Source organism: Miscanthus floridulus, chromosome 18, assembly GCF_019320115.1.
Source record: "Miscanthus floridulus cultivar M001 chromosome 18, ASM1932011v1, whole genome shotgun sequence".
NCBI lineage: Eukaryota > Viridiplantae > Streptophyta > Magnoliopsida > Poales > Poaceae > Miscanthus > Miscanthus floridulus.
In genome coordinates, this window is record NC_089597.1 from 22753929 (window position 1) to 22779945 (window position 26017).

Consider the following 26017-nt stretch of genomic DNA (forward strand, 5'->3'; position numbering starts at 1 on the left):
AACTTGTCAGATCGAACTTGCGCATGAATATATATTCTTCAATATGAATATGATAACATCAATTTTGTACAAAAATATATTATGTAGCAATTATCGGTTAAATCCTATCCTAGCAGAGAAATACACCTGAACAGAGGGCGTACATTCTCATATATGTATGACATCTAGTGAAAGGCATAGCACTCTAGTGGCCATATGAAAAAGTGAATTACTTGGTTACTTGTGAATAACAAAACTACCCACAAGCTTGACCTTGGAGATTTAAGCAGACTGCTAAAACTAAGTCCATGCTTCAGTACCTGATTCGGGAGATGGCATGAACTTGCTTGAGGCTTTGCTTGGATGTTGGGCCGATCAACATAGCTAGCCCTACCGGAGACGGCTTCTTTGCCGAGTGTCCCACACTTTGCCGAGTGCTTTTTATCGGGCGCTCGGCAAAGAGGTTATTTGCCGAGTGCCATAGAGAAAGCACTCGGCAAATAACTGACACTCGACAAAGAGGTAGTTTGCCAAGTGCCGAGCATTCGGCAAACAATAACACTCGGCAAAGACTAGGTTTGCCGAGTGTCGGGCACTCAGCAAACCAGAACACTCGGCAAAGGGCCGCCGCCGTTAACCCTTTGTCGAGTGTCTTCTCCTGACACTCAGTGAAGCGCTGATTTGCCGAGTGTCATTTTTTTACACTCGGCAAACCATATTGTTTTTCACTTTTGACCTTCAAACTTTTTCTGCAGTCCTCATATAATACCTGGTACTCTATGTTCCAATGTGACACGTTTCTCGGACTTTTTTTATATTTCTTTAATTTATTTCATTTAATTGAATTTTCTTGGATAATTCAAATTATAACTGCTAGTCATTCGAATAATGAAAAAAAATAAATGAAAAAATAATATTCATATTATTTAGTATAATGTGAGGCCGTATCCAGAAACAGACCACCAATTTCGAACATCTTATTCACGAAACATGACAATGAACTTGCAGTCGAGTTGTTTTTAAATTCTATAAAAAGCAAACGAAGACCGAAAATCTTGAAACTTGTCGAGATGTCATGATATCATATGTGGAGGCTATGATAAAAAAATTGAGAAGGTTTCGCGCAAGTTGTCACGTAGATGATGGAGCACTTGGATTACTTGTGAACTTATTTGTGTTATATTGTGAGACATGTGACGTTTGTGATATATATGTGATGTTTGTGATATATATATGTGGTGTTGGTGATATATATGTGCTGTTGATGATATATATGTGATGTTGGTGATGTTTGTTATATATATCTTCTGTTTGTTTGGATGGGATGTAAAAAAAACAAATAAAAAATACTGTTTTCAGTCACTTTGCCGAGTGCAATGACCATGACACTCGGCAAAGTGACTACCTGGGAACATGCTTTGTCGAGTGCAAAGGCCATTGCACTCGGCAAACATCACAGATTTACCGAGTGCCACGGCAAGGCACTCGGCAAAGGTCGCCTGTTTGCCGAGTGTCTTGCCGGTGGCACTCGGCACAGCGGCCACCTTTGCCGAGTGTCTGAGTCAACGGCGCTCGGCAAAGCGGTGACCTTTGCCCGAGTGCTTGACCTTGACACTCGGCAAAGCCACCGTCACGGTGGCGCTCGTCGTCACGGTGACTTTTCTTTGCCGAGTGTCAGATTAGCACTCGGCAAAGAGGTCTTTGCCGATAAAATGTTTACCGAACGCCGTTTACAGAGTGTAACACTCGGTAAAGGCTTTGCCGAGTGTATATCGGCCTTTGAGGCATTCGACAAAGAAGCTGAATCCGGTAGTGTAGAGAGTAAGCCATGCACCAAACACGAGCAGCTATTTTTTACACACCTCCTCACTTACCAAGGTTTTAAAAAAATATGTGATTTGATTTCCACACTGCCAGTGACCTCTTTGGGTTAGGGGTAAGGGTTGATGGGGAATCTGATGTGCTTTAAGCTTAGAAATTGATCGGAGGGGGGGAGAGGGGTAGGCCAGACCGGAGGTGGCTGCTGAGGGGCGGAGCGGTGAGGCGGCATGTTTCTGCCAATCACAGGCGATGGAGTATGATGGTTGGGCCATGTTTTAGTGAGAGAGAGCTCGAGCTCCACTAGGTTAGCATGACAGCAATCGAGGTAGAGAACTTCGTGGCAGCACCACAGGGGATGACCTGATGAGTGCAGTAGGTGGGGGAGTGGATGTTGTCCGTGTTTTATATGATCAAGTGTGGAAGACAACCAAAGGAAGACGAAGGCAGGTGATACATTCGATGCAAATCCAATGGCTTACATGTGTTAACTGAGAAGAACAAAATAATCAGGCACCTATCGATTAGCAATTCCCTTTTTCTCAAAAAGGAAGCAGCTAGGGTTTCACCTTGGTGACCTGTGCCTCTAGGGCGACAAGTGAAACCCATTGTCACGATGACATGTTGTTGTCAAGCTTGAGCCACCTACTGCCTTTGTTGATCCTCCGCTTTCACTCAACTAAAGAGGGGAGGAAAGAGGAGAGGGAAGAGAGAGAAGGGAAAACTGAAGCATTTGTCCACCTCTATTTCCTAGTGTTCATAAGTGGAACAAAAATAAAATAACGATGTCCCGGGACACACGCATATTAACTAGACACTTGCTTCTGTGGGCTGAGAGGTTTAAGGAACGAGTAGCACTCTCTAGGGGAGATAACGGCAAGCGTGTTGTGAGCCCTTGTGTTCTTTACCCTACTGGAGGTGGGCTCTTTGCCGAGTGCCTGTTGCACTCGGCAAATGTAGCTTTGCACTCGGCAAAGAGCCTCCGTCGAATCCCCTTCCGGTAAAGGCTGCTTTGCCGAGTGCCAAATTTCGGGCACTCGGCAAAGGCTTTGCCGAGTGCCGTGTGGGCGCTCGGCAAAGATTTGACGTCGTCGGCTGACGGCCGACGCCGTCTATTTTTTTTAACTCTTTGCCGAGTGCCACAGCTCCGGCACTCGGCAAAGAAATCTGTTTTTTTAAACCTCTTTGCCGAGTGCCACAGCACCGGCACTCGGCAAATGGTGTTTTTTATTTTTTTATTTTTAATTTTCTTTACCGAGTGCAATGACCATTGCACTCGGAAAGCGTGTTTTTTATTTTTTTTTTAATTTTCTTTGCCGAGTGGCAAAGCCACCTCTAAATTTCTTTTTTTTTTGTTTTTTGCTTTTCCATTTAAACGACAATGCATATATATAATAGAAACCACAATTCAACAGCAATAAATTACAAACCACATTTATATATTACAAACGACCAAATTTGTCCGAAATCCATAATTTATTACAAACCACAAGTTCATAGTCCACAAGTTCATAAGTTCGATACATAGAAACTACTCCACAAGCGGCTCACGGCGACTGCGCCCCAGCGTGCGATCCCGGCGACAGTCCGGGTGCGGATGGCCCGACTTGCGATGCCGGCGACCCTCCGACCTGGTTCAACGCCGCCCCCGATGTCCGCTGCACAAAAAAGAAGATATCGCACGTGAGTGACAAGATAAAAATGTAAGGAATTTAAAGAAAAGTTGAAAATTTCGGCAGCACCTCCCCTGCACGGGGACATTTTCAAAATCTACAAGAAAAACGTAGGCACGAAGGCCGACAACCACATTTGCGGCACGAAGGCCGACACATCAACTAACCCGGCACGAAGGCCGTCAACGATAACACGATGCCCTGACAAGTTTCGTCATTTTCGGACTTCGTTCGGATTTTATATAATTTAAATACACTTTTCCCGCAGGTACCTCGTCATGTTACGTCAACAAGATGCTCGAAATTTCATGTGAGTTCCTGGATACGGCCTCAACATACACCAAATATCATGAATATCATTTTTTGAACGACCAAATTCGATTATTCCATGCACCTGCAGTTCAAATTTGAAATATTCCATAAAATTCAACGAAACAAAAAAAAACAAACAAAATATAGCAAAAAAAAGTCAAAATTGTCCCAAATTTGAACATGGAGTTTTAAATAATGTGGGAATGCCTCACAAAAAAATGGGTCAAAAAAACCAAAAAAAATATTTTGCCGAGTGCCGGCCCTGGCACTCGGCAAAGAGGTCCTTTGCCGAGTGTCAGGAAGTGGCACTCGGCAAAGAAGGGATCTTTACCGAGTGCAGGGCCTTGGCACTCGGCAAAGGCCCTCTTTGCCGAGTGCCAGGGCCGGCACTCGGCAAAGAATTTTTAAAAAAAAAATGACGGCGTGGGCGGGCTCGGCCGTCAAGTGCCATTTTTTTTGCCGAGTGCTACTCTTTGCCGAGTGTTGCACTCGGCAAAGAGGGCTTTTGCCGAGTGCCGCCCTTTGCCGAGTGCCGGGCACTCTGTGGCACTTGGCAAAGTCACTCTTTGCCGAGTGCTAGACTTTGCCGAGTGCCACCCGGTCCGGCACTCGGCAAAGAGTGGCTTCGCCAAGTGCCCAATTTTTGGCACTCGGCAAAGCTGGCGGCACTCGGCAAATCTGCGTTCTCCCATAGTGTTAGTAACCGACGTGTGTTCGAGACGAGCTGGGTATGAGTTGGATCTTGCACTAGCGGATTTTGTCGCGATGTATATCATAATGCTCTTGCCAAATTTTGTCGAGATGTGTATCATGTTCCTCATGCCTAAATTTGAAATTTATAACCGATGCATTATAAGGACAGTTGCGTATGCCTAATTTTATCTGACGTAAAATTGATGTTATCAGATTTATACTGAAAAATACTTATTGTGACTTTGTATCAGAAAAGTGAATTGGTAGAACAATTGTCAATCGAAGTCAAAACATGGTTCATAACGAAACACTCCTTGTAATTTCAAAGCAGTGGGTAGCTTGTTAGACCAGTGAACTTTCACATCATTATATATTTTTTTTTCAAAATATGAATATGATAACATCAATCCTGCATAAATATATGTTAATGTAGTAATTATCAGTTAAAATCCCGTCCTAGCAGAGAACTACACCCGAATAGAGGGAGTGCATTCTCGATCATATATATGACATCCATAGCACTCCAGTGACCATATAAAAAAGTGAATTACCCGTTGGCGACTTGTGAAGGGCAAAACAACCCACAAACTTGAGCTCGGAGATTTGGGCAGACCCCTGAAACTAAAGACTCGGACAGCTTGGAGGTCTTACTTGATATCGCAGCAGACTCGAGCAGCAACTCACTCACTTCCAGTCCAAGCTCCGAATACGAAGCCTGTGCGTACAGCGTAGCTATCTCGAGCGCCACTGAGCACCACCAAACTCCTGGAGTCCCGGCGGTTGAAGCGTTGGGCCGTTTGGCCATTTTTGCGGCGCCTCGTCAGCTGCAGGAGAAGCGGAGCATTTTGAAAGCAAAAATGCCTTCGCGCTGGTCAATATCCAGAACGATTTAACGAATAAGCATACAACAAACTGGTTAAAATTCTGAATCAGATCCAAGTCTCGCCTTATGCATTAACACACTGAATACATGTACTCATCAATTACTTAACACACGGAATGCACACAGAATGAATGAGAAGAAGAGATGTCGACGCAGAGAATTTCTAATAACGAAAAAAAGAATAGCATTTGGCTCCATACATACAAGGGAAAGGACAACACTTTCGGCGGCGGCCGCCGCGCTGATCGACGACGATCATTCAGAGCGGGGGGAGGGAGAAGAGGTCGTCGTCGCCGATGTCGCTGAGCCGGCAGCCGTCGCCTCCTGGCCACATTGGGAGGTTGCCGAGGTCGAGCGCGGGGTCGTCGGCGAGGTAGTCGATGAGCGGCGGCGTGGGCAAGTCGTCCAACGGGACGCCGCCAAAGGCCGGATCGCCGAAAGGGGTGAAGCAGAACACGTCGTCGCCGAGCTGATCAGGCAGGAGCGCGTCGGCGGAGAACGGCGACAAAAGGCCGCCGCCCGGCGCGTCTTTCTTGGCTGTCGAATCGGCGGCGTCGGTGGGCTTCAGCGTCAGAGGCGCCGTCTCGCCAGGCATTGCCCGGAGGACGGAGACCGGCGAGCCCACCAGCTGGGACTCGTCGCTGGACTCTTCGGCGGAGGAGAGCTCGCCCACGGCAGGAACGGCGTGGGGCGACGCCGGAACACGCTCAGGCGTCGTTGGCGCTGCAGGGAAGTTGGTAGTCGCCGATGGCCCGCGGAGTCGGCGGGCCTCGCTGTCGTACATCCTGGCCGCCTCCTCGGCGGTGTCGAAGGTGCCCAGCCACACCCGCTGGCCCTTGTGCGGGTCGCGGATCTCCGCCGCGTACTTCCCCCACGGCCTTCTCCGCACGCCCCTGTACCTCGGCTCCGCCGCCGCGCCCGGCTCCAGGACCGCCGGCGCTTTCCTCTTGCCACCGCCGGCGATCCTCCCGGCGGGCGGCGGGGTCGCTGTGACATGGCAACACGGCCGATGCTCCTCCAAGACGATCTCTTTGAGAAACTTACGCACACCCCGCGCTCCAGCACCGTCACCGGCAGCAGCCTCGTCGCCGGAGGAGTCCGTGGCGTCACGGTCGTCGCAGAAGACGCGAACTAGTTTGCGGATCGTCGTCGTCTCTGCAGGCCCCTGCTTGATCTTCCGCTGTGATCTCATCACCGCCGCGGCCGCGGCCGCTGCCGCCTTGTGGACCATAGCTGCTTCCACCATTGCTCGGCTCCTCAGTGACTTGTGGAGAACGAAGCGGGGATAGAGAGGAGTAGAGGAGGAGGCGATACTAGATCGTTGCGTGGAGAGAGAGAGAGAGAGAAATATAGGGGAGGTCTGGCCGGGTCGTTGGGAGATGGGAGGAGGGAGGGAACGTAAAGAGATTTTTTCGGCAAAAATTTTAGGATCTGCGGTTTATTTGGCAAACAGCCCGATCATTAACGATTTGTTTAGCTAGGCTATCTCTTCAGTAATGCATTACCATTTATACGAGATATTTTTTTCCTCGCAAATCTGTCTCACGTTGGTTTGAACGCCTTCAAGTACAAATTTGGGAAGAAAAACGTGACACGCCGCTCTTTACATGCAGTTCAAACCAGTTTTTTTTTCAAAAAAAAACAAATCTAATATTTAGTAGATCTACCGCCAAACGTAAGAAATGTATGGGCCAGAAAATTTTGGTTTGCTTTTTTCTTATTATTATATTATAAAATGTTCGTTCATTTTAAATAATTGGAAAAAAATAAAAATAAATAAATTAAGTAAATGACATCTGGCGGGTCCAGGTGGATCTCATGTGCTGCAAGGCGACACGGAACATTTGCTAGTAAAATAAATTGGGCTCAGTAACTGTTTTGCATCACATCAGGCCCCATTCGCTTCGCTGAAAAAACAAGCCGAAATACTATTCCGGCTGATTTGTTGTGAGAGAAAAATATTATTCTGACTAAAAAAATAAGCTAAAAAGTACGGATTATAAGACAAGCGAACAGGGCCTTTGTTTGCTCATTTATTTTCTCCCAATTTTGCGTATACTTTTGTAGTGAACTGCCTCATGAAGCTGAAGTCTGAATTTGATTTAAAAAAAAGTAATAACTTTTAATAAGAAATGTTTCATTTTGGATCTATCAATAAGAATTGTTAAGAATTGCGATACTTGTGAAGAGCATGGCATTCTTCGTGCAAGAAGTGTACCGGAACTTTCGTGTGTTAAATTAACTTGGTAAAAATCAATATTTCGTTATATTGTTGAAAGCTTTTTTAGTAGTGGCTTGTTTTTCAAAGAAAAACTTAACGATATTTTCTTCAAATTTAATGATTAAAATATCATTCTATATATCAAAATAGTCAAATTTATGTGAATTTTGTTGTTGCATGCTTTCTAAACTATCACATATTTAAGTAATGCATATAATCCAACCTTTTTCTTAAAACATCTTGAATATATTTTTGCCTATTTGTAAGAGCTTGTTTGTTTGATATTTCGAAGGCAAGATATCCCGCCACTCGCGTCGCCTATGTCATTGATATGTAGACCCCACGTGTGGTTGGCTTAAATTGGATCTACTCACCTACATCTATGCAAGCGTACGTAGACAACCTAGCGGCATAACAAACAAAAGATAAAAAAATCACCAGTTGTAAACTCCTTATGTCAAGCTAATTCACGGCTCATCCTTCGTGCCACTTCTAGTACTTGTTCAATTTTCACTTACCTGTATATGTTTTTAGTGAGTTGTCGCGTAACGTTAAAATTTCCAATCATGAAAATGAATGTGCATATCATGAACATTTGAATTTAGATCGAGTTTTGAAGCGTGTTGTATTCACATGAATTTCCATTCTTCTTCACGTGAGAAATTGAATATCTAAACTAGTGTGTGATAACAATAATCAAAGAACCACTAGTCGGATCCATTGCATATGTGTTGTGCTACAATGCATTGCATTATTTCTTATTCTTTCATCGTGGCAGCTTCATGTGCATATCATGAGCTACAACACAAACTTGCAATTCTCCTACATTTTGTTTGTATTCACTACAAGATATGTGATCTTTCACATGAACTTTTTATTAATAATTGTAAGTACAATCAACACCTATGTGAGATTTTGGTGAAGATAACACAATAGTTAAAGAACGAATGAGAATTTGTTGTGTTTTTATAGGAAATGCATAAGTCAAGCTTAATGTATAAAAACAATTGGCTCTTTAAATTGAGCTTGTAAAATAGTATGCCAACTTTTTTGCACTCATTAGTTTGGTAGGTTATAGAGTGTCTAAGTATACTCAAAAGGATCCACATCAAAATAAAATGCTCGCTCATTTTAAATAATTGGGAAAATAAAAAATAAATTAAGTAAATGACATCTGGCGGGTCCAGGTGGATCTCATGTGCTGCAAGGCGACATGGAACATTTGCTAGTAAAATTAATTGGGCTCAATAACTATTTTGCATCACAACATTTTTGTTTGCTTATTTATTTTCTACCAATTTTGCATATGCTTTTGTAGTGAACTGCCCCATATGAAGCTGAAGTCTGAATTTGATTTTTTTTAAAGTAATAACTTTTAATAAGACATGTTTCATTATGGATCTATCAATAAGAACTCTTAAGAATTGTGATGCTTGTAAAGAGCATGATATTCTTCGTGCAAGAAGTGTACCGGAACTTTTGTGTTAAACTACTTGATAAAAATCAATATGCCTTTATATTGTTGAAAGTTTTTTTAGTAGTGGCTTGTTTTCAAAGAAAAAATTAATGATATTTTCTTCACATTTAATGATTAAAATATCATTCTATATATCAAAATAGTCAAATTTATGTGAATCTTGTTATTGCGTGCTTTCTAAACTATCACATATTTAAGTACATACCTATAAGCCCACCTTTTTTAAACACTTTGCATAAATTTTGGCCTATTTGTAAGAGCTCGTTTGTTTGATATTTCGAAGGCAAGATATCCCATCACTCGGGTCGCCTATGTCATTGATATGTGGACCCCACGTGTGGTTGGCTTAAATTGGATCTACTCACCTACATCTATGCAAGCGCACGTAGGCAACCTAGCGGCGTAACAAACAAAAGATCAAAAAATCACCAGTTGTAAACTTCTTGTGTCAAGCTAATTCGTAGCTCATCCTTCGTACCACTTATAGTACTTGTTCAGTTTTCACTTACCTGTATATGCATGTTTTAGTGAGTTGTCGTGTAACGTTAAAATTTTCAATCATGAAAATGAATGTGCATATCTTGAACATTTGAATCTAGATCGAGTTTTGAAGCGTGTTGTGTTCACATGAATTTCCATTCCTCTTCATGTGAGAAATTGAATATTTAAACTAGAGTATGATAACAATAATCAAAGAACCACTACACGGATCCATTGCATATGTGTTGTTTTACAATGCATTACATTATTTCTTATTCTTTCATCATGGTAGCTTAATGTGCATATCATGAGCTACAACACAAACTTGCAATTCTCCTACATTTTGTTTGTATTCACTTCAAGATATGTGATCTTTCACATGAACTTTTTATTAATATTTGTAAGTGCAATCAACCCCTATGTGAGAATTTGGTGAAGATACACAATAGTTAAAGAACTAATGAGAATTTGTTGGGTTTTTTATAGGAAATGTCTAAGTCAAGCTTAATGTATGAAAATAATTAGTTCTTTAAATTGAGTTTGTAACAAAGTATGCCAACTTTTTGGCGCTCATTAGTTTGGTAGGTTATAGAGTGTCTAAGTGTACTCAAAAGGATCCACATCAAACATAGACACCATTTGAAGAGTACATTTAGGCACTCTATAATAGACCTGAGCAAGTTGAGCCACATTGGCTCGTCCTAAGCCTGTTGGGTTTTTGCCCACCCACAAACCTTAGTGGATTGGGCCTGAGCATAGATCCTGCTGCCTAGAAAAAAATCTTGGCCCTAGCCCGGGCTGGAATATTTGTTTTAGTTGTTTTACATTGTAAACTACGCAGGCAGCCCGCAAGGACCCGATCCAAAAATAGGCCTAAGTCACCTAGTGGGACGGTCATGGGCAAGAATATTTTGGCCCCAAATAATTGGGCTTTTTTTGGCCCAACCCGAACCCAGCTCGGCCCATAAAATGCCCAAGTCTACTCTATACTCTAGGCATCTAGCCTAAATCAAATAGATTAAATTGAATGAGTTAGAGTTGAAACCAATAATAGGATTAATGGATCAAGCCATATGATGAATTAGTAAAAACTATTACATATATAGATGAACACAAGAACTCAGAGGATGTGGTTGTAGAATTATTGAACAACAATGAAGATGTCCAATAGATCACCAGAGCATCCAGTGATAGCAGGATCTAACCTAGAGTTGGTGTTGTACTATAACTAGTATATGGTCCAAAGGCTATCAATGTATTATTGAACAATCCAACGAAGTAACCGATCAACAATCGAAGAATTTGGCTAAGTCCTTCGCTCAAGGCTCAATGGATGATCTAGAGAAGAGAAGATGGCAACCGAACAGTCCAATGAAGGTGAAGATCATCTTGGCACGAACATTGGCTTGATCATTTATGTGTATGCTCTAGAACCACTAGGCATTTCAATGTAGGTAGATAGACAAATCACAATTTCAATTGGACTCCAATGGCTAGCTCAAAGAACCTGGCTATGTGACATCACTGGATGATGTAGTGGTGCACCTAGAGTGTCAATGGATCATTGGTTGGACTATGTGGCTATATTTGTTGTGGTCTCTATTTATAACTCTTTGACTAGCTTTGTTAGGATACCTTGGCACATTGGAGACCTAGGCTGAGATGTGGAGTTAAAGAGAAGGCCAAGAGAGAAGTCATAGCCTAGGTGTGAGATTGAGTGCATGTGATCATCTTGAGCTCCTTGTTGGATTAGGTGTTTTTCTCATGGAGCTCCGAATAGTTTTTTTAGTTGCCTCAAAGCTATCAAAATACCAAGCTCAATATTTGTGGTCACTTGGAGAGCAAGGTTTGAAAAGCCAATACTTGTGACCACCTCAACACCATAGACGTAGGCAAACCCTAGTTGTTTGGTTGAACCCTAAGATAAATCACTTGTCTCTATGTGCTATTTGTGTTTGTGTTTTATTTGGGCATCACCCCCTTGTGCTTTCGTTGTTTGCTAAGAATTGTGAGCTTGTGTATGTAGGTGCATCCAAAGAAAATTTCAAGAGATCATCATCTTCTACCTTTGGTAACTTGTCAAGTTCAGTCCTTAGTGGAAGTAGGAGATAGCCTAGTTAGTGGCACCTTGCTTGTGTAACTGTTGCTTTTGTAGTTGTTTAGAGTAAGGTAGCCTGAGTAGCTTGTGCTTACTCTTTTGTTTTCTTCTTGCTCTAGCTCTTGTAGTTGCAATAGCTCTTGTTTAGTCTAGGTGATTTAATTCCCTTATGTTCTACAATTGGTTGCAAAGCCAATTCAACAACAAGTACTAAATGTTTTTCGCAAGTGTTGTTTAAATCTTGTAGATCACCTATTCACCCCCTCTCTAGTTGATGACTTGTGTGGTACTGGGTCATTTTCTTACACGAGTGGCCAAATTTTTTTCTAAAATAACTTACATCTCTCCCAACAATTCTATTAAAACAAATATAATATTTAATAGATCAATGCCAACATGTAGGAGATGTGTTAGCCAAAAATAGTTTTGCATATTCTTCTTATGTGCATTCTTTTAAAACTAAAAGAAAAAACACTATAAGAACAAAGTTCTAGATATCACCATTGTAAATACAAATGCAGGTGAGATCTAGGTCCAGGTGGATCTCATGTAATGTGAGGTGACATGAAAAACTAAGCAACAACTTTCACTTATGAGATTAACTTGGATTAGCTTAACATCTTTGTTTACACATTCAGTTTCTTCCAATTTTGTAGATACTTTGGTGGTGAACTGACTCTTTTTAAGAAAAATGTTAACAGTTTATCAAATAGAAGCATTTTATTTTGGAACTCGGTTAACTTAAATTGGACGCACTCACACAAATGTTAACAGTTTATCAAATAGAACCATGTTGGTAGCCAATGTCCATGATATATATGTGGACCTCGGTTAGCTTAAATTGGACGCACTCACACAAATCTATATGTAAGCACAGACAACCTAGCTTCATAACAAGGAAAAGATTAAAAAAAATTGCTAGCTATAAGTACCTTATGTGAAGCTGATTCAACTCATCATTCCTACCACTTCTAGTACTTATTCAATTTTCACTTACTTGTATACGTCTATAATCAATTGTCGTGTAACATTATAATTTCCAATCATAACAAAGTACATCTCTTGAAAATTAGAACTTAGACCAAGTTTTGAAGCGTGTTATATTCAAATGAATTTTGGTTCCACTTCATGAGTAAATTTTATGATCTCAACTAGACTATGGTAACGATAATCAAAGAACCACTAATCAAATCTAGTATGTATGCGCTAGGCTACATGCATTGTTTCATAGTCTTTCATCATGACTAATTCATGTACATATCATGAGGTACAACATGAATTTGTAATCCTCATGCACTTTTTTTATAATCACAACAAGATTTGTGGTCTTTCTAGAAAATCTTTTATGAGTGACAAATACTTGTAGTGATTTTATTTTTTTATTGAGTGGATGATAGTTTTTCTAGTATAGGTTACATATTACCCAACAATTTTATTGAAGAAATCTAATATTTATTAAATCCACACCTACATGTAGCAAATGTATCAACCAAAAAATATTGTTTTCATTTTTCTAATATGTATGTTTATTTAAAAATCTTGAAAACAAATTACAAGAACAAGTTGTAGGATGCACCATTGTAACTACTACTGCAAATGACATATGGGTCTAGCTAGATCTCATATACTGTGAGGTGACATGAAAAATGAAATAACAACTCCATGATTTGAGTTAAGCTATCATGCAGCTCGGCACCATTTATTTTTGTTCTATTTTGTAGGTTCGTTGATGGTGAACAACCACACTATGTCTGAATTGGTCGAAAAGAAGGTAATAACTTGTCAATAATAAGGCATGTTTTATTTTGGATTTGTCAATAAGAAGTTTTGAGAATTGTGTCGCATGAATTTTATTATGACATTGTGAATATGAAGACCCTGATGGTTCTTGTAGAAGAAGTACATGAAAACTTTGTTGTCAAATTGAGTTGATATAATTATATGTCGTTGTTTTTGCGTGGCATATATTATTATTCATAGAGAAGTTTGGCAATGTTATTTTCACATTACCATTAAAAGTATCACTTTATATTACTAATTAATTTATATAAATTCTAAATAATCATATCTTTAAATATGTCTAGGGTCACCTTTTGTTTAAAAGATCAATTATGATATATTTGTGTGTAATTGTAAGAGCTTGCATGTTTATTATCCCTAATAAAAAGAAGACCTAAGTATAGTGACTTTGAGTTGCTCCTGAAGATAATGCGTCCTACCAGTATTCAGAAGACCTAAGAGCATCTCCAGAGTGCCCAAAACAATCTCCCAATCTAGGAATTTTGGCAAGATTGAAAAAACTCATCTCCAACAACTCCAAAACCCACCTCCCAATCTTTTAACACTTGGAAAAAAAAAACCACCCCCACACATGTAAAGTTGTGCGCGTATCGTCGCGCCAATCTGAAGGTGGAAGGACGTGGGGAAGAAAAAAAGTAGGACAGGGTTCCTGATGCAAATGTACAAGAGAGAAATAAATTATAAAAGCGGTTAGTGTGATTTACAAATAGTTTAGGATTCCTGATGTAAAATTACCTTTTATCTTTTAGGCGTGAGATTTTGGAAATTGTTGGAGTTGTAGCTTTTTTATGTCTTTCAATATATTTTGCAAAGGTTGGAAAACCTATTTTGGGAAGCATTTTATTAGATATTGTTGGAGATGCTCTAAGTAGTGACTGAGTTGCACGTCTAATGAGTTGATGTGTGACGTTATAATTTTAAAATATAAAAAAGAATGTGTCTCTTTAAAATTAGAATTTAGACTGATTTTTAAAGTGTATTGTAAACATGGATTTCTTCGCTACATACATTATTTTATATTTCTTTTATCATGAGTTCATGACTAATGCATGTGCATATCACGAGGAATAACATGAATTCGTCAATAATAACTCTTGTATTCAGAATAACATGAATTCATAGTTCTTATGTGAGAACTCTTGTATTCAAACCAGGGTTGGACCATCAAGTGAAGGTTTTTTTTCCTCCGAACATGATGAGCTTCATTAGTAAATTATAAGTTCTTTTCCTTTTTTATCGAGGAAAAAAGAGCTTTATATATATCTTCACTACAGAAGACGCGTGAAAGAAGGCTTTGTACTCGGCAAAGCCTTTGCCGAGTGCTGCATTCGGCAAAGAGCTATCGGCATATCCCCTCACGGCAAAGGCTTCTTTGCCGAGTGCCGCATGCCGGGCACTCGGCAAAGGATTTCCCGAGTGCCACGACGGCACTCGATAAAGAAAAGCCGCCGTGATGGCCAGGTCACGGTAACGGCCCCTTTGTCGAGTGCCATGCGTCGGCACTCGGCAAAGAAATGTGTTTTTTATTTTTTTAAAAAAAATGCTTTGCTGAGTGCCTGCATCTGGCACTCGGCAAAGCTTGTTTTCTTTTTTTGGATTTTCTTTGCCGAGTGTTGTAGGTAGGCACTCGGCAAAGCAGTTTTTTTTAATTTTTTTTGCCGAGTGCCTTGACCATGGCACTCGGCAAAGCTGGGAAGCTTAGTGTCAAAGATTCCCAGCTTTGCCGAGTGTCATGGTCATGACACTCGGCAAAGAAGTGAAAAAATTCAATTTTTTTTTGTTTTTAGTCTTCCATCGTTGCAAACAAGATATATATATATATATACAACACAACTATATATAATACAGATGTATATCACAATCCACCACAAACACAAACATAGCATACAAGTATCACAATCTCGACTCCCAAGTCCAAAGTCCAAACACACAAGCATAGTTCACAAAGTTCACAAGTGTATTATATCACAACGGCTGCCATTTGAAGCTCACGGCGACGGTCCGGGTTGGGATGGCCCAAAGTGCGATCCCGGCGACCCTCTGAGGTGGTTCGACGCCGCCCCCGATTGATGCTGCACAAAATAGAAGAGATTGCACGTGAGCGACAAGAGAAGAGATAAATATGCAAGATAAATATCCGCCACTACCACCACCACCACCACATCACTGCCATCCCCAACACTTCACCACCACCACCACCACATCACCATCATGACCACCACCATGAGCACCACAACACTGTGACCACCACCACCACCACCACCACCATGACCACCACCACCACCAGGTTTCTCTAGGTTTCACTAAGTTTCAGCATAGAAAGTAAAACTTCGTACTTATACTCACCGGGGTAGAATCAGGACGTTGTGGAGGTGGATCTGGAGCAAGCAGCGTCTGTGGGATCACCCAACCTTGTTGCTGGCCAATTTGCTGCATGAACTTGATCATCTCGGCCATCTGCCGCTGATCTTGCTCCCGCTGAGCCTCCAAAGCCTGTAGCCTTTGCCACTCGACCTCCCGCTCGGCCTGTAGTTCCTGCACCTAGGCCTACAGCATTTGACCCCAATGTTTCAATAATGCATAGGTAAGGTATGTAAAAGTCAAAGAACAACGAATGAAACAGGAATGCTTACCTGGAGTGCAGACACCGCGGTCGGCCGTTGGCGTATGGGCATGCTTGAGCTCATGCTCGCTGCTTGGAGCTGGTGGAGAGGAGGAGTATAGGCCGTGTCGAGGACGCCGTCGCCAATCCAGAACCGCCCATGCTTCTTGCCTTGCCCCACCCTCATCATGAGCTGAGGATCAAGGCGCTCCTCGGTTCTTGGATCATAGCCTAGCCCATGGACTGACCTTGCTGCCTCTGTGTACGAAGAGAGGCGGGTGTGGATGCTGGAGTTGGTGTACGCCTCAACCGAGGCATCTGGGTCGTACTCGATGCCGGCCATCGTCTTGCCCATGTGAGCTAGAGCATATGCCTTGAGTTGACCAACTAGCTGGCCACCGTGTGCATCCGACTACGAGAAAGACAACAACATGTGGTTAGAAATGATGCAGAATTGAGCGCGGCTAGATTAGAGCAATGGCGGAGACTTACATATGCCTTTGCATATTTGCTGAGGCTGTGGCTGCCCTGATGGTGAGGTACACCTGGCATCTGCAAACGCCTGTCGCGGGCCTCCTCGTGCTTCTTCTACCAGTCCCCGTCCAACCAGGTGTCCACAATATATTCCCAGCAATCAGGGTGGGTGGCGCACCAGCTTGGAATCGCCTACAGGACATCAAGTAGACGACATATCAGAAGATCAAATTAGGCATACTTAATCTCAAAAGAAATGAATATTCATGTTTTGTATTTACCTGTATGTACTACTCCCTTGTCAGCGTCATCTGTCTTGCCTCCTCTTTGTTGACACGCCTGAGTAGGAACTTGGCGTTGTAGTCTATGTGGGCCTGGATGCGGGACTCGTAGTGCAAGTCCGTGACACGCCTATTACAGGAAGCGTAAGCCACCTGATACGCACTTTCCTCCTGTCCCTCCTGAATTCTGAAGAAGTCCTGCATAAAGACACGAGGTATCCATTATTTTATTTCAAGAATGTCCAATGAATGCGAGGAATTGAGGAATGTAGTGCAAGAAAGACTTACCCACAACTCCCTAATCACCTGATCTGCCTTGTTTCTACAGCGGATGCCATTATGATCTAGAGCATCCTGCACGAGGGCATAGTGGTCGAACGTCCAGGCCGGCTCCCAATCCTGATCTCCTTTCCTAACCAGGCCAGGAAGTGTTCCTTGCATAGAAGTCCCAGGATGCCATTCACATTGCGTGCCGGGGCCGCCTGGTCCACAAGCACCCAGTTCCTGCACAAGTGGTCCACAATAGTTATTAGTTGTTATTATGATTTTTCAACATATCAAATGAAGAACATATGAAGTTACTTACTTATCGCCCTCGGGTGCAATCAGTGGGCGCCTCTCAATAGGTATCGGTCGCTTCGGGAGCTTTGCAGGACCTCGCTGGTAGGGCTTCGATGTACCAGAGGAAGTGGAACCCCCTACCATTGCTGCCTCCTCGTCCTCTGTCGCTAGAACTGCCTCCTCGCCCTCCGTCCGTGGACCCCCATCCCCGTCCACCGTGTGCTGAAGGTCGTCGTCGTGCATAGGGTCGCGTGAGGAGCTGCGCCCATGGTTAGTCAACGGCTCCCACCTGGGCCTGCCTCTCGGCCTCCTCGGCCTCTCTGACGCCTCTGCCTCCTCAGCCGCCGCCATGTCCCTCCGGTTGGCGTAAACCGAGGGGCAGCTCCTCCTAGTGGGCCCCATCACCTGCAATTAAAAAGAGTAAACCAGTAAGTACAGATAAACGAGATGTACTTAGTAAGAGATGCAAAATAAAGAAAATGTAATTACAAAATAACATAGTATTACATGTATTTCTAATATTCTTCATGATCGGGATTATCTGGACGATAGGTATCGTCATCACTATCAAGATTGTCCAAATCCTCAACAGCCTCATCCTCATCGTTGTCATTGCCTAGTCATAGTCCGTCAAGCATTTCCAAGTCCTTCGAATCATGCACCTCATTTGCAGCGTCCTCGTCAACAATCCATTCCTCGTCTGCTTCCATGTCGATCTCTCCGGTTAAGTCTATCTCAAGCATCCCAGGTAGCCCCTCTTCTTGTTGATAGAACTCTCCGTCATGTGTGTTTGGGTTCAAGTTGTAATCATCAGGGTTTGGGCGAGGTAATCTACCATGTGGTGATACCTTGTGCACAATATACCAACCCTGAAGACATGGGTTAGTTTTGCAAGCATATGGACAATAATTAACTTGTGTGGCTTGTTGAGCCACAATATAGACATCTTCTCCTGGATAGAAGAAATCTTATCGAGTTTTGACTATCCCAAGTTGATGGGACTTTCTCGATACTGCAGGATCAAACCACTGGCATTTGAATATGATAGGATTAAGTGCTTTGGAACCACGGTAGTCGAGCTCGTATATTTCTTCAACTGTCCCATAATACTCCTCCTGATCAGTGCCCGGCGTAAATACTCCGGTATTCGTGGTCCTTGGATTGGGATGACTCTGCTCGTACCTTGTTGTGTGGAAGCAATATCCATTCACGTCGTAAGCGTTAAATGACAAGACCTTATAGTAAAAGCCATTGGCCACCTGTCGTAATTCAGCACTTATAGACACATCCCTTTGGCACTGCAAGTTCAAGCAGGAGAGAAATGAAATCAGGCAACTTGGAACGTCAAACTTAGTAAGAGCTAAGTTGGCCGATACCTTTTTTTGGAACCATGTAATGAAATCAGGCGAACCATGTTGAAGAAGGGTCTCTCGTTCATGGTCAGAAGGTGGCCTTGAATGATGCCAGGATTCATCAAAAAATTCTTTGCACTGACAAGGAACAATGTTGTTGGATGTACAAAAGTTACAGAGTATGTAACAAGTTCATTGAGAACTTACCCCAAATACGTTTCCACTTTGTCAAGGTTGGTCAACACGTAGAGCATGATCTTGCGCCACTCTTCATAGCTCAAGGTCTTTGTGGTCGCTCCACTTGCTCTCCCGCGTGGCCCTTTGAAAAGGCTAAGGGTCGATTCATTTTCGTCCTCGTTGTACCGAGCGGGTGGATTATGCACGCTAGGAAGGTTCTCATTATAGTATGTTGTTGTGAAGTTTGACACCTCCTCATGATTGAATGCCTCAGCAATGGAAGCCTCAATCCTGCCTTTGTTTCCACATTTCTTGTGAATAGTCTTTAGACATCTCTCGATTGGATAGCACCAACGGTTCTGCACGGGCCCCCCCATTCGTGCCTCGGACGGGAGGTGCAAAATCAAATGCTGCATTGTCGAGGACCTAATACCGGGGTACCCAAGGAGGTGGAACTAATAACCATCGAACATTAAAAACTCCTGGACGGACAAGGGCGCTACTACGCTTCATGCTCGAATAATGGGAGTTTAGCTCCGTCTCACCCGACGCCTGTAGGCCAGCTCCGCCTCGCCCGAGGGCTAAGGGCTAGACTCTACCTCGCCCGACGCCCGTGGGCTAGCTCCGCCTCGTCCAAGGGCTAATGGCTAGACTCCGCCTCGCCCGACGCCCATGGGCTAGCTCCACCTCGCTCAAGGGCTAAGGGCTAGACTCCGCCTCGCCCGACGCCCGTGGGCCAGCTCTACCTCGCCCAAGGGCTAAGGGCTAGACTCCGCCTCGCCCGACGCCCATGGGTCAGCTCCGCCTCGCCTGAGGGCTAAGGGCTAGACTCCGCCTCGCTCGATGCCCGTGGGCCAGCTCTGCCTCGCCTAAGGGCTAAGGGCTAGACTCTGCCTCGCCCGACGCCCGTGGGTCAGCTCCGCCTCACCCGAGGGCTAAGGGCTAGACTTCGCCTCGCCCGACACCCGTGGGCCAGCTCCGCCTCACCCGAGGGCTAAGGGCTAGACTCTGCCTCGCCCGATGGATAAAAGACTGGCTCTGCCTTGCCTGACAACCACTCCCTGCTCCCTCATGATGATAGGTACAGGGTGAGACAAGATGTTCGGGTCGCGGCATCAAGGACCATACCCTGCACCCCTGCAGGAAAGTACCATTAGGGCGCTTAGACCCTTCCAGGCGTAACAGAGCCTGAATAGTGTTGTGGGCGCATGCTCTTCGCCCTACAGTGTTGTAGGCAGCGCCTTCAACCTCTGGGCGAAGAACCCGACGTGGACATACGACAACCGCTACCTTCCAAGCAGGGACTCCCATCTTCTATAGTGATAAACAAGCAGTTGCCGCGCCATCCGCTCCCCACGGGGTTGGAGATCAACAACCCTGTCCGACACGCCACCCGTAGGGGTGGGATGGGACGCACCCACTTGTTAAAAGAGGTCAGGGCATGGCCTACAAAGATCAACAAGCGCACCGCTTCTGACACGGTTTGCCAGGTTATACAGGGCAGGCGTGGGAAAAAAGGAAGACCCGGCTCCTTCTAAGGACCTTCTATACCCTTGGTATTTTCTTCTTTCTCTCGTCTGTAGCCCCTGCTTCCCCCTTGGTCTATAAAAGGGAGGGCAGGGCTCCACTAGAGGAGGGACTTTTGACGGACAACACACATCACACACAGTCAAGCTGCTATCAGGCTCTTGACATCCTTTCGACCCTTCCATCAGAGACCTAGGACCAGTCCCTCTCTCGACCGTTTATACCCCCTACTATGAACCATTTTTGGTGCTAATAACACAAGCAGCAACAGACTAGACGTATGGACATTCAGCCCGAACCAGTATAAATCTTGTGTCCTTTAGCATACCATCCGGGCCTAATGTGCATAAATATAAATTTACTTGTCGGTGCTTGTTCGAAACACCGACAGTTGGCGCGCCAGGTAGGGGACTTTGCACGTTCCAAATCAGGCCTCGAATGGCTAACCACGCAATCAGCTAGGTCCCGGGCACACACATGCATTTTGATGACCTAGATTTCATCATCACACTGGGAGGAGAGCTAGCACTGGCCCACGCGGCCATCCAGTCTCTCCCTCCTGTCAACTTCAGCTATCGGAGGCTTGAGGGCCAGCCCGGCATCTCCCTTGGACCCCAGTCGTCCAGGGAGGCCCCGCACCACATCACCCTCTCTCCGGAATGCTCCACACGGTGTGCCTCGATGGTGTTTCCGTTCGGCCTCCGTAACGCTGCGGCAACCGCTGGCCACCTTCTAGCACTACGCATGGTTCAGCCACCCACAGATAGCGAGTTCGTGGGGGCAATTGAACACGATCTGGAGACTCTCCACGGGCTCCTCACGGAGGAGCCAGAGTCATCCTCCAGCTTTGACTCCAGTAGGGGGAGCCATCACCCTTCCTGGGAATGCTTCATGACGCAAACCCCCGAAGGGCACATCGAAAGCGTCTCCGGGGAGGAGGCTACCCCAACGAGCAACCCTAACGGCAGGTCCAGAGGGGAGGCAGTGGCCCCATCTCACTTGGGGATGGAGCAGCTGAGAGCCCGGAAGCTGGAGATCAATGAGGCCAGACAAGGGCTCGTGCGGGAGTACGCGGACATCAATCATGAGATCGAACGCCACGAAAACGGTGGGCGCGCGCGCGCCATGGCCCGTGATGTACACCAAAGGATCCTTACCGACGACGGGGCCCTCCCTCACTTCGCTCGGGCAAGCCAGAACATCGCCGCCGTGATGTCCGAGGATCGTCGGGCCCACCTAGAGATTCGCACGTTGCTCGAGCGTGCGGCGGCGCAGCAGGCAGAAAGCTCATTGTCTCAGCGACGCGAGCCCGATGCCAGCTAGCGCACGCCCTCGGTACGCCCCACCAAGGACACGTCTGTTCACCAGACACCGCTAGGCGGCAGGCAGCACACCGCTGTCCCGGTACATCAACGTCTCGGCCACAACCATGACGTGCGCAGCACCATCGACGCCCGCAGGCGCACTCACGGCGACGAAAGGGAAGGAGCCCACCGTGGCTATCATCCTCGATGTGGTAGACGCTATGATAGCAGCGAGGACTGGAGCCTGAGCCCCAGTCTGCCAGGCCCTCAAGCCTTTGGCCGACACATCCTCAACGCTGCTTTCCCACCAAGGTACCGACCACCCACCAATATCCCTAAATATTCTAGGGAAACAAACCCTGAGCTTTGGCTCGAAGACTATCGACTTGCCTATCAAGCCGGTGGTGCGACTGATGATGATTTCATTATTCGTAATCTCCCGCTATTCTTGGCCGATTTAGCATGAGCGTGGTTGGAGCACCTACCGTCCAATGCCATTCAAAGTTGGGCGGATCTGATGGAGATCTTTGTGGGGAACTTCCAGGGCACGTACAAACGCCCTAGAAACCCATGGGACCTCAAGAACTACCGCTAGAAGGCCAATGAAACCCTCCGCGGGTACATCCGGCGCTTCTCCCGGTAGTGCAATGAGCTCCCTAACGTCGCCGATGCCGACATGATAGGAGCCTTCCTATCTGGGACAACCTGCGAATCCCTGGTCCACAAGCTGGGGCACAGGGGCCTGTGGACCACCAAGGAACTCCTGGACATTGCTACCAGCCATGCCTTAGGAGAGGAGGCGGTCAGGGCCATCTTTGACCGCCCCGACGGCAAGGCGAGGCGGGTCGAGGACGCCAGCGAAGGTGCCTCCAACCATCCCGTCAAAAGAAAGAATAAGAAGCAATGGCGCGACAACTCGCTCGTGGCCGCTGTCGACCGCAAGGGTGGCCGGAAGCCCGTGGAGGGCACTCCGAACCACTTTGAGAAAATGCTTGAGGGGCCATGCCCAAACCATGCTTTCCCGACGAAGCATCTATACAAGGATTGTGGCCTCATGCGCAAATACTTGTTCGAAGGCCTCAACAAAGAGGAGCAGGGGAAGGAACCTACCCCCAGCACAGACGACACCGAGGAAAAGGACGACGCCTTCCCAACACCGAACGGTGTTCTTATGATCTTTAGAGGATCAGCAGCCTATGACTCCAAACGCCGCCAGAAGGTTGCGCGCCGTGAGGTCTATACGGCCGGACCAGCCATGCCTGCCTTCCTCCGGTGGTCCGAATCCGCCATAACCTTCGACCGGACCGACCATCCGGATGTTGTCCCACACCCGGGAAGGTACCCGCTTGTTGTCAACCCGATCGTCGGCCCAAAGTGGCTCACGAAAGTACTGATGGACGGAGGCAGCGGCCTCAACATCATGTACACAAAGACGCTCGACAAGATGGGCGTCGACTGAATGAACCTCCACCCCATCCGAGAGCCTTTCCATGGCGTCGTGCCTGGTAGACAAGCCATACCACTAGGACAGATCGATCTGCCTATCACTTTCAGCGATTAGTCCAATTATAGGACTGAGACCCTCACCTTCGACATGGTAGGGTTCCCCGGGATCTTCCACGCCATCCTAGGGCGTCCATGCTATGCGAAGTTAATGGCCGTCCCCAACTATACATACCTCAAGCTGAAGATGTCGGGTCCCCGCGGGGTCATCACCATCGGCACCTCCTTCCACTGCACTTACGAGTGCGAAGTCTAGTGCTGCGGCCACGCCACAGCAGTCGTCGCCTCCGAAGAGCTCGCCACCCTTAGGAGAGAGGTCGCCAAAGAAGCGCCCGATGCAAAGAAATCCACCAGGTCATTCGAATCGGCAGAAGGCTCTAAGAAGGTCCTCGTGGACCCCAGCAGCTCCGAGGCTAAAAAGGTACGCATTGGTACCGCGCTCTCCTCTAAATAGGAAAGCACGCTCGTCGACTTCCTTCACGATAACAAAGACATCTTTGCGTGGAAACCCTCAGATATGCTAGGCATCCCAAGGGAGGTCGCCGAGCATACCTTGAAAATCCACCCAGGCTCCAAGCTGGTGAAGCAACGCCTGTGCCGCTTCGATGAGGAATAGCACAGGGCCATCGGTGAAGAGATAGCAAAACTGTTGGCTGCTGGGTTCATTAGGGAAGTACACCACCCAGAGTGGCTAGCAAATCCCATTCTTGTGTGAAAGAAGAGCGGGAAATGGAGGATGTGCGTCGACTACACGAGCCTCAACAAGGCGTGCCCAAAGGACCTGTTTCCTTTGCCACGCATAGACCAAATAGTCGATTCCACCTCGGGGTGCGAAACCCTCTGCTTTCTTGATGCATACTCCGGCTACCACCAGATCACGATGAAAGAGTCCGACTAGCTCGTGACGTCTTTTATCACCCCCTTCGGATCGTTCTGCTACATTTCAATGCCGTTCGGTCTGAAGAATGATGGGGCAACTTACCAGCGCTGTATGCTCAACTGCTTTGAGGACCTCATCGGATGGACCGTTGAGGCCTACGTCGACGACATCGTAGTTAAGTCCAAGTGGGCTGACCACCTTGTCACCGACCTTAAACAAACCTTTGCAAAACTCTAGGCAAATGGCATCAAACTCAATCCTGAAAAGTGTGTTTTTGGAGTCCCGAGGGGCATGCTGCTCGGCTTCATTGTCTCCGAGCACGGCATCGAAGCCAACCCAGATAAAATCTCAGCCATCACAAAGATGGGCCTAATCCAGAACATAAAGGGGGTTCAGCGGATCACAGGGTGCCTCACAGCCCTCAGCCGATTCATTTCACGCCTCGGCGAATGAGGACTCCCCCTTTATCGACTCCTGAAGAAAGTCGACCGCTTTGAGTGGACAGTCGAGGCCTAGGAGGTGCTTGACATGGTCAAGCTACTTCTAACAAAACCCCTGGTCCTAGTTCCTCTGAGCAACGGAGAATCCCTCCTGCTGTACATAGCGGCCACCACGCAAGTGGTGAGCGCCGCCTTAGTAGTAGAGCGGGAGGAAGAGGGGCATGCCTTCAAGGTATAGCGCCCTGTATATTTCATTAGCGAGGTACTATCCAACTCCAAAACCCGTTACTCCCAAATCTAGAAACTCCTCTACACCGTCCTCATCACCAAGAGGAAGTTACGCCACTACTTCGAGTCACACCTTGTGATAGTCGTGACGTCGTTCCCCCTCGGCGAGGTCGTTCATAACCAGGACGCCACATGAAGAACCGCAAAGTGGGCGCTCGAGCTGATGGATTAAGGCATTACCTATGCCCCCCGAACGGCGATCAAATCCCAGGTATTGGCTGACTTCATCGCGGAGTGGACCGAGGTCTAGATGCCACCAGCAGTCGTCGATCAAGAGTACTGGACAATGTACTTCGACGGATCGCTGATGAAAAAGGGCGCCAGCGTGGGACTAGTCTTCGTATCACCCCTCAGGGTCCGCATGATGTACATGGTTCGGCTCCATTTCCCCTCATCAAACAATATCGCCGAATACGAAGCGCTCATCAACGTCCTACGAATCGCCATCGAGCTGGGCATCCTATGCCTCGACATCAAGGGCGACTCCCAGCTGGTCGTCAACTAGGTCATGAAGGAGTTGAGCTGCCACGATGCCAAGATGGAGGCATACTGCCAAGAAGTCTGACGACTGGAGGACAGATTCAACGGCCTCGAACTCAATCACATCCCAAGGCGCCTCAACGAAGCAGTCGATGCACTCGCGAAAGCAGCATTCGGCCGAGAGCCAGTGCCAACGGGTGTCTTCGCCAGTGATCAACACAAGCCCTCGGTGCGCTACGAGGGGTCAAAACGAGCCGATGATGGCCCATCTGATCCGGCCCCGGGGGCCGACCCTTCGACTGCTCCACCCAACCCCGAGGTCATGGAGCTTAAAGAGGATCCAGCAGCAGAGTCCGACCCTCTCGACGACTGGAGAACGCTTTACCTCGACTACCTCCTCCTTGACACACTACCGGCAGACAAGACGGAGGCACGACGGCTCGCACGTCACGCCAAGTCCTTCGTTCTTGTAGAAGGAGAACTCTACAAACGGAGCCACACCGGGATCCTGCAGCTTTGTATCCCTAGCAAACAGGGAAAACTTCTGCTAAGCGATATCCACGGTGGGGTCTACGGTCACCATGCCGCGCCAAGGACCTTATTTGGAAACGCATTTCGACAGGGCTTCTACTGGCCCACTGCAGTAGCCGACGCTGAGCAAATTGTACGCACCTGCGAAGGGTGTCAGTACTACGCTCGGCAGACTCACCTCCC

At 46.2% G+C, this 26017-nt stretch overlaps 1 protein-coding gene across 1 annotated transcript; it reads right to left on the reverse strand.

Moving 5' to 3' along the window:
• Positions 1 to 5425: 5425 nt before the first annotated feature.
• Positions 5426 to 6612, reverse strand: LOC136519610 (ethylene-responsive transcription factor CRF1-like). Its single transcript, XM_066512998.1, has one exon. It carries the CDS (start codon positions 6602 to 6604, stop codon positions 5618 to 5620), a length of 987 nt encoding a protein of 328 aa, XP_066369095.1. The 5' UTR covers positions 6605 to 6612; the 3' UTR covers positions 5426 to 5617.
• Between the last annotated feature and the right edge of the window lie 19405 nt (positions 6613 to 26017).

Excerpts from the sequence above, each read along its gene's own strand:
- LOC136519610 (XM_066512998.1), bottom strand. The coding sequence starts at position 6,604 with ATGGTGGAAGCAGCTATGGTCCACAAGGCGGCAGCGGCCGCGGCCGCG.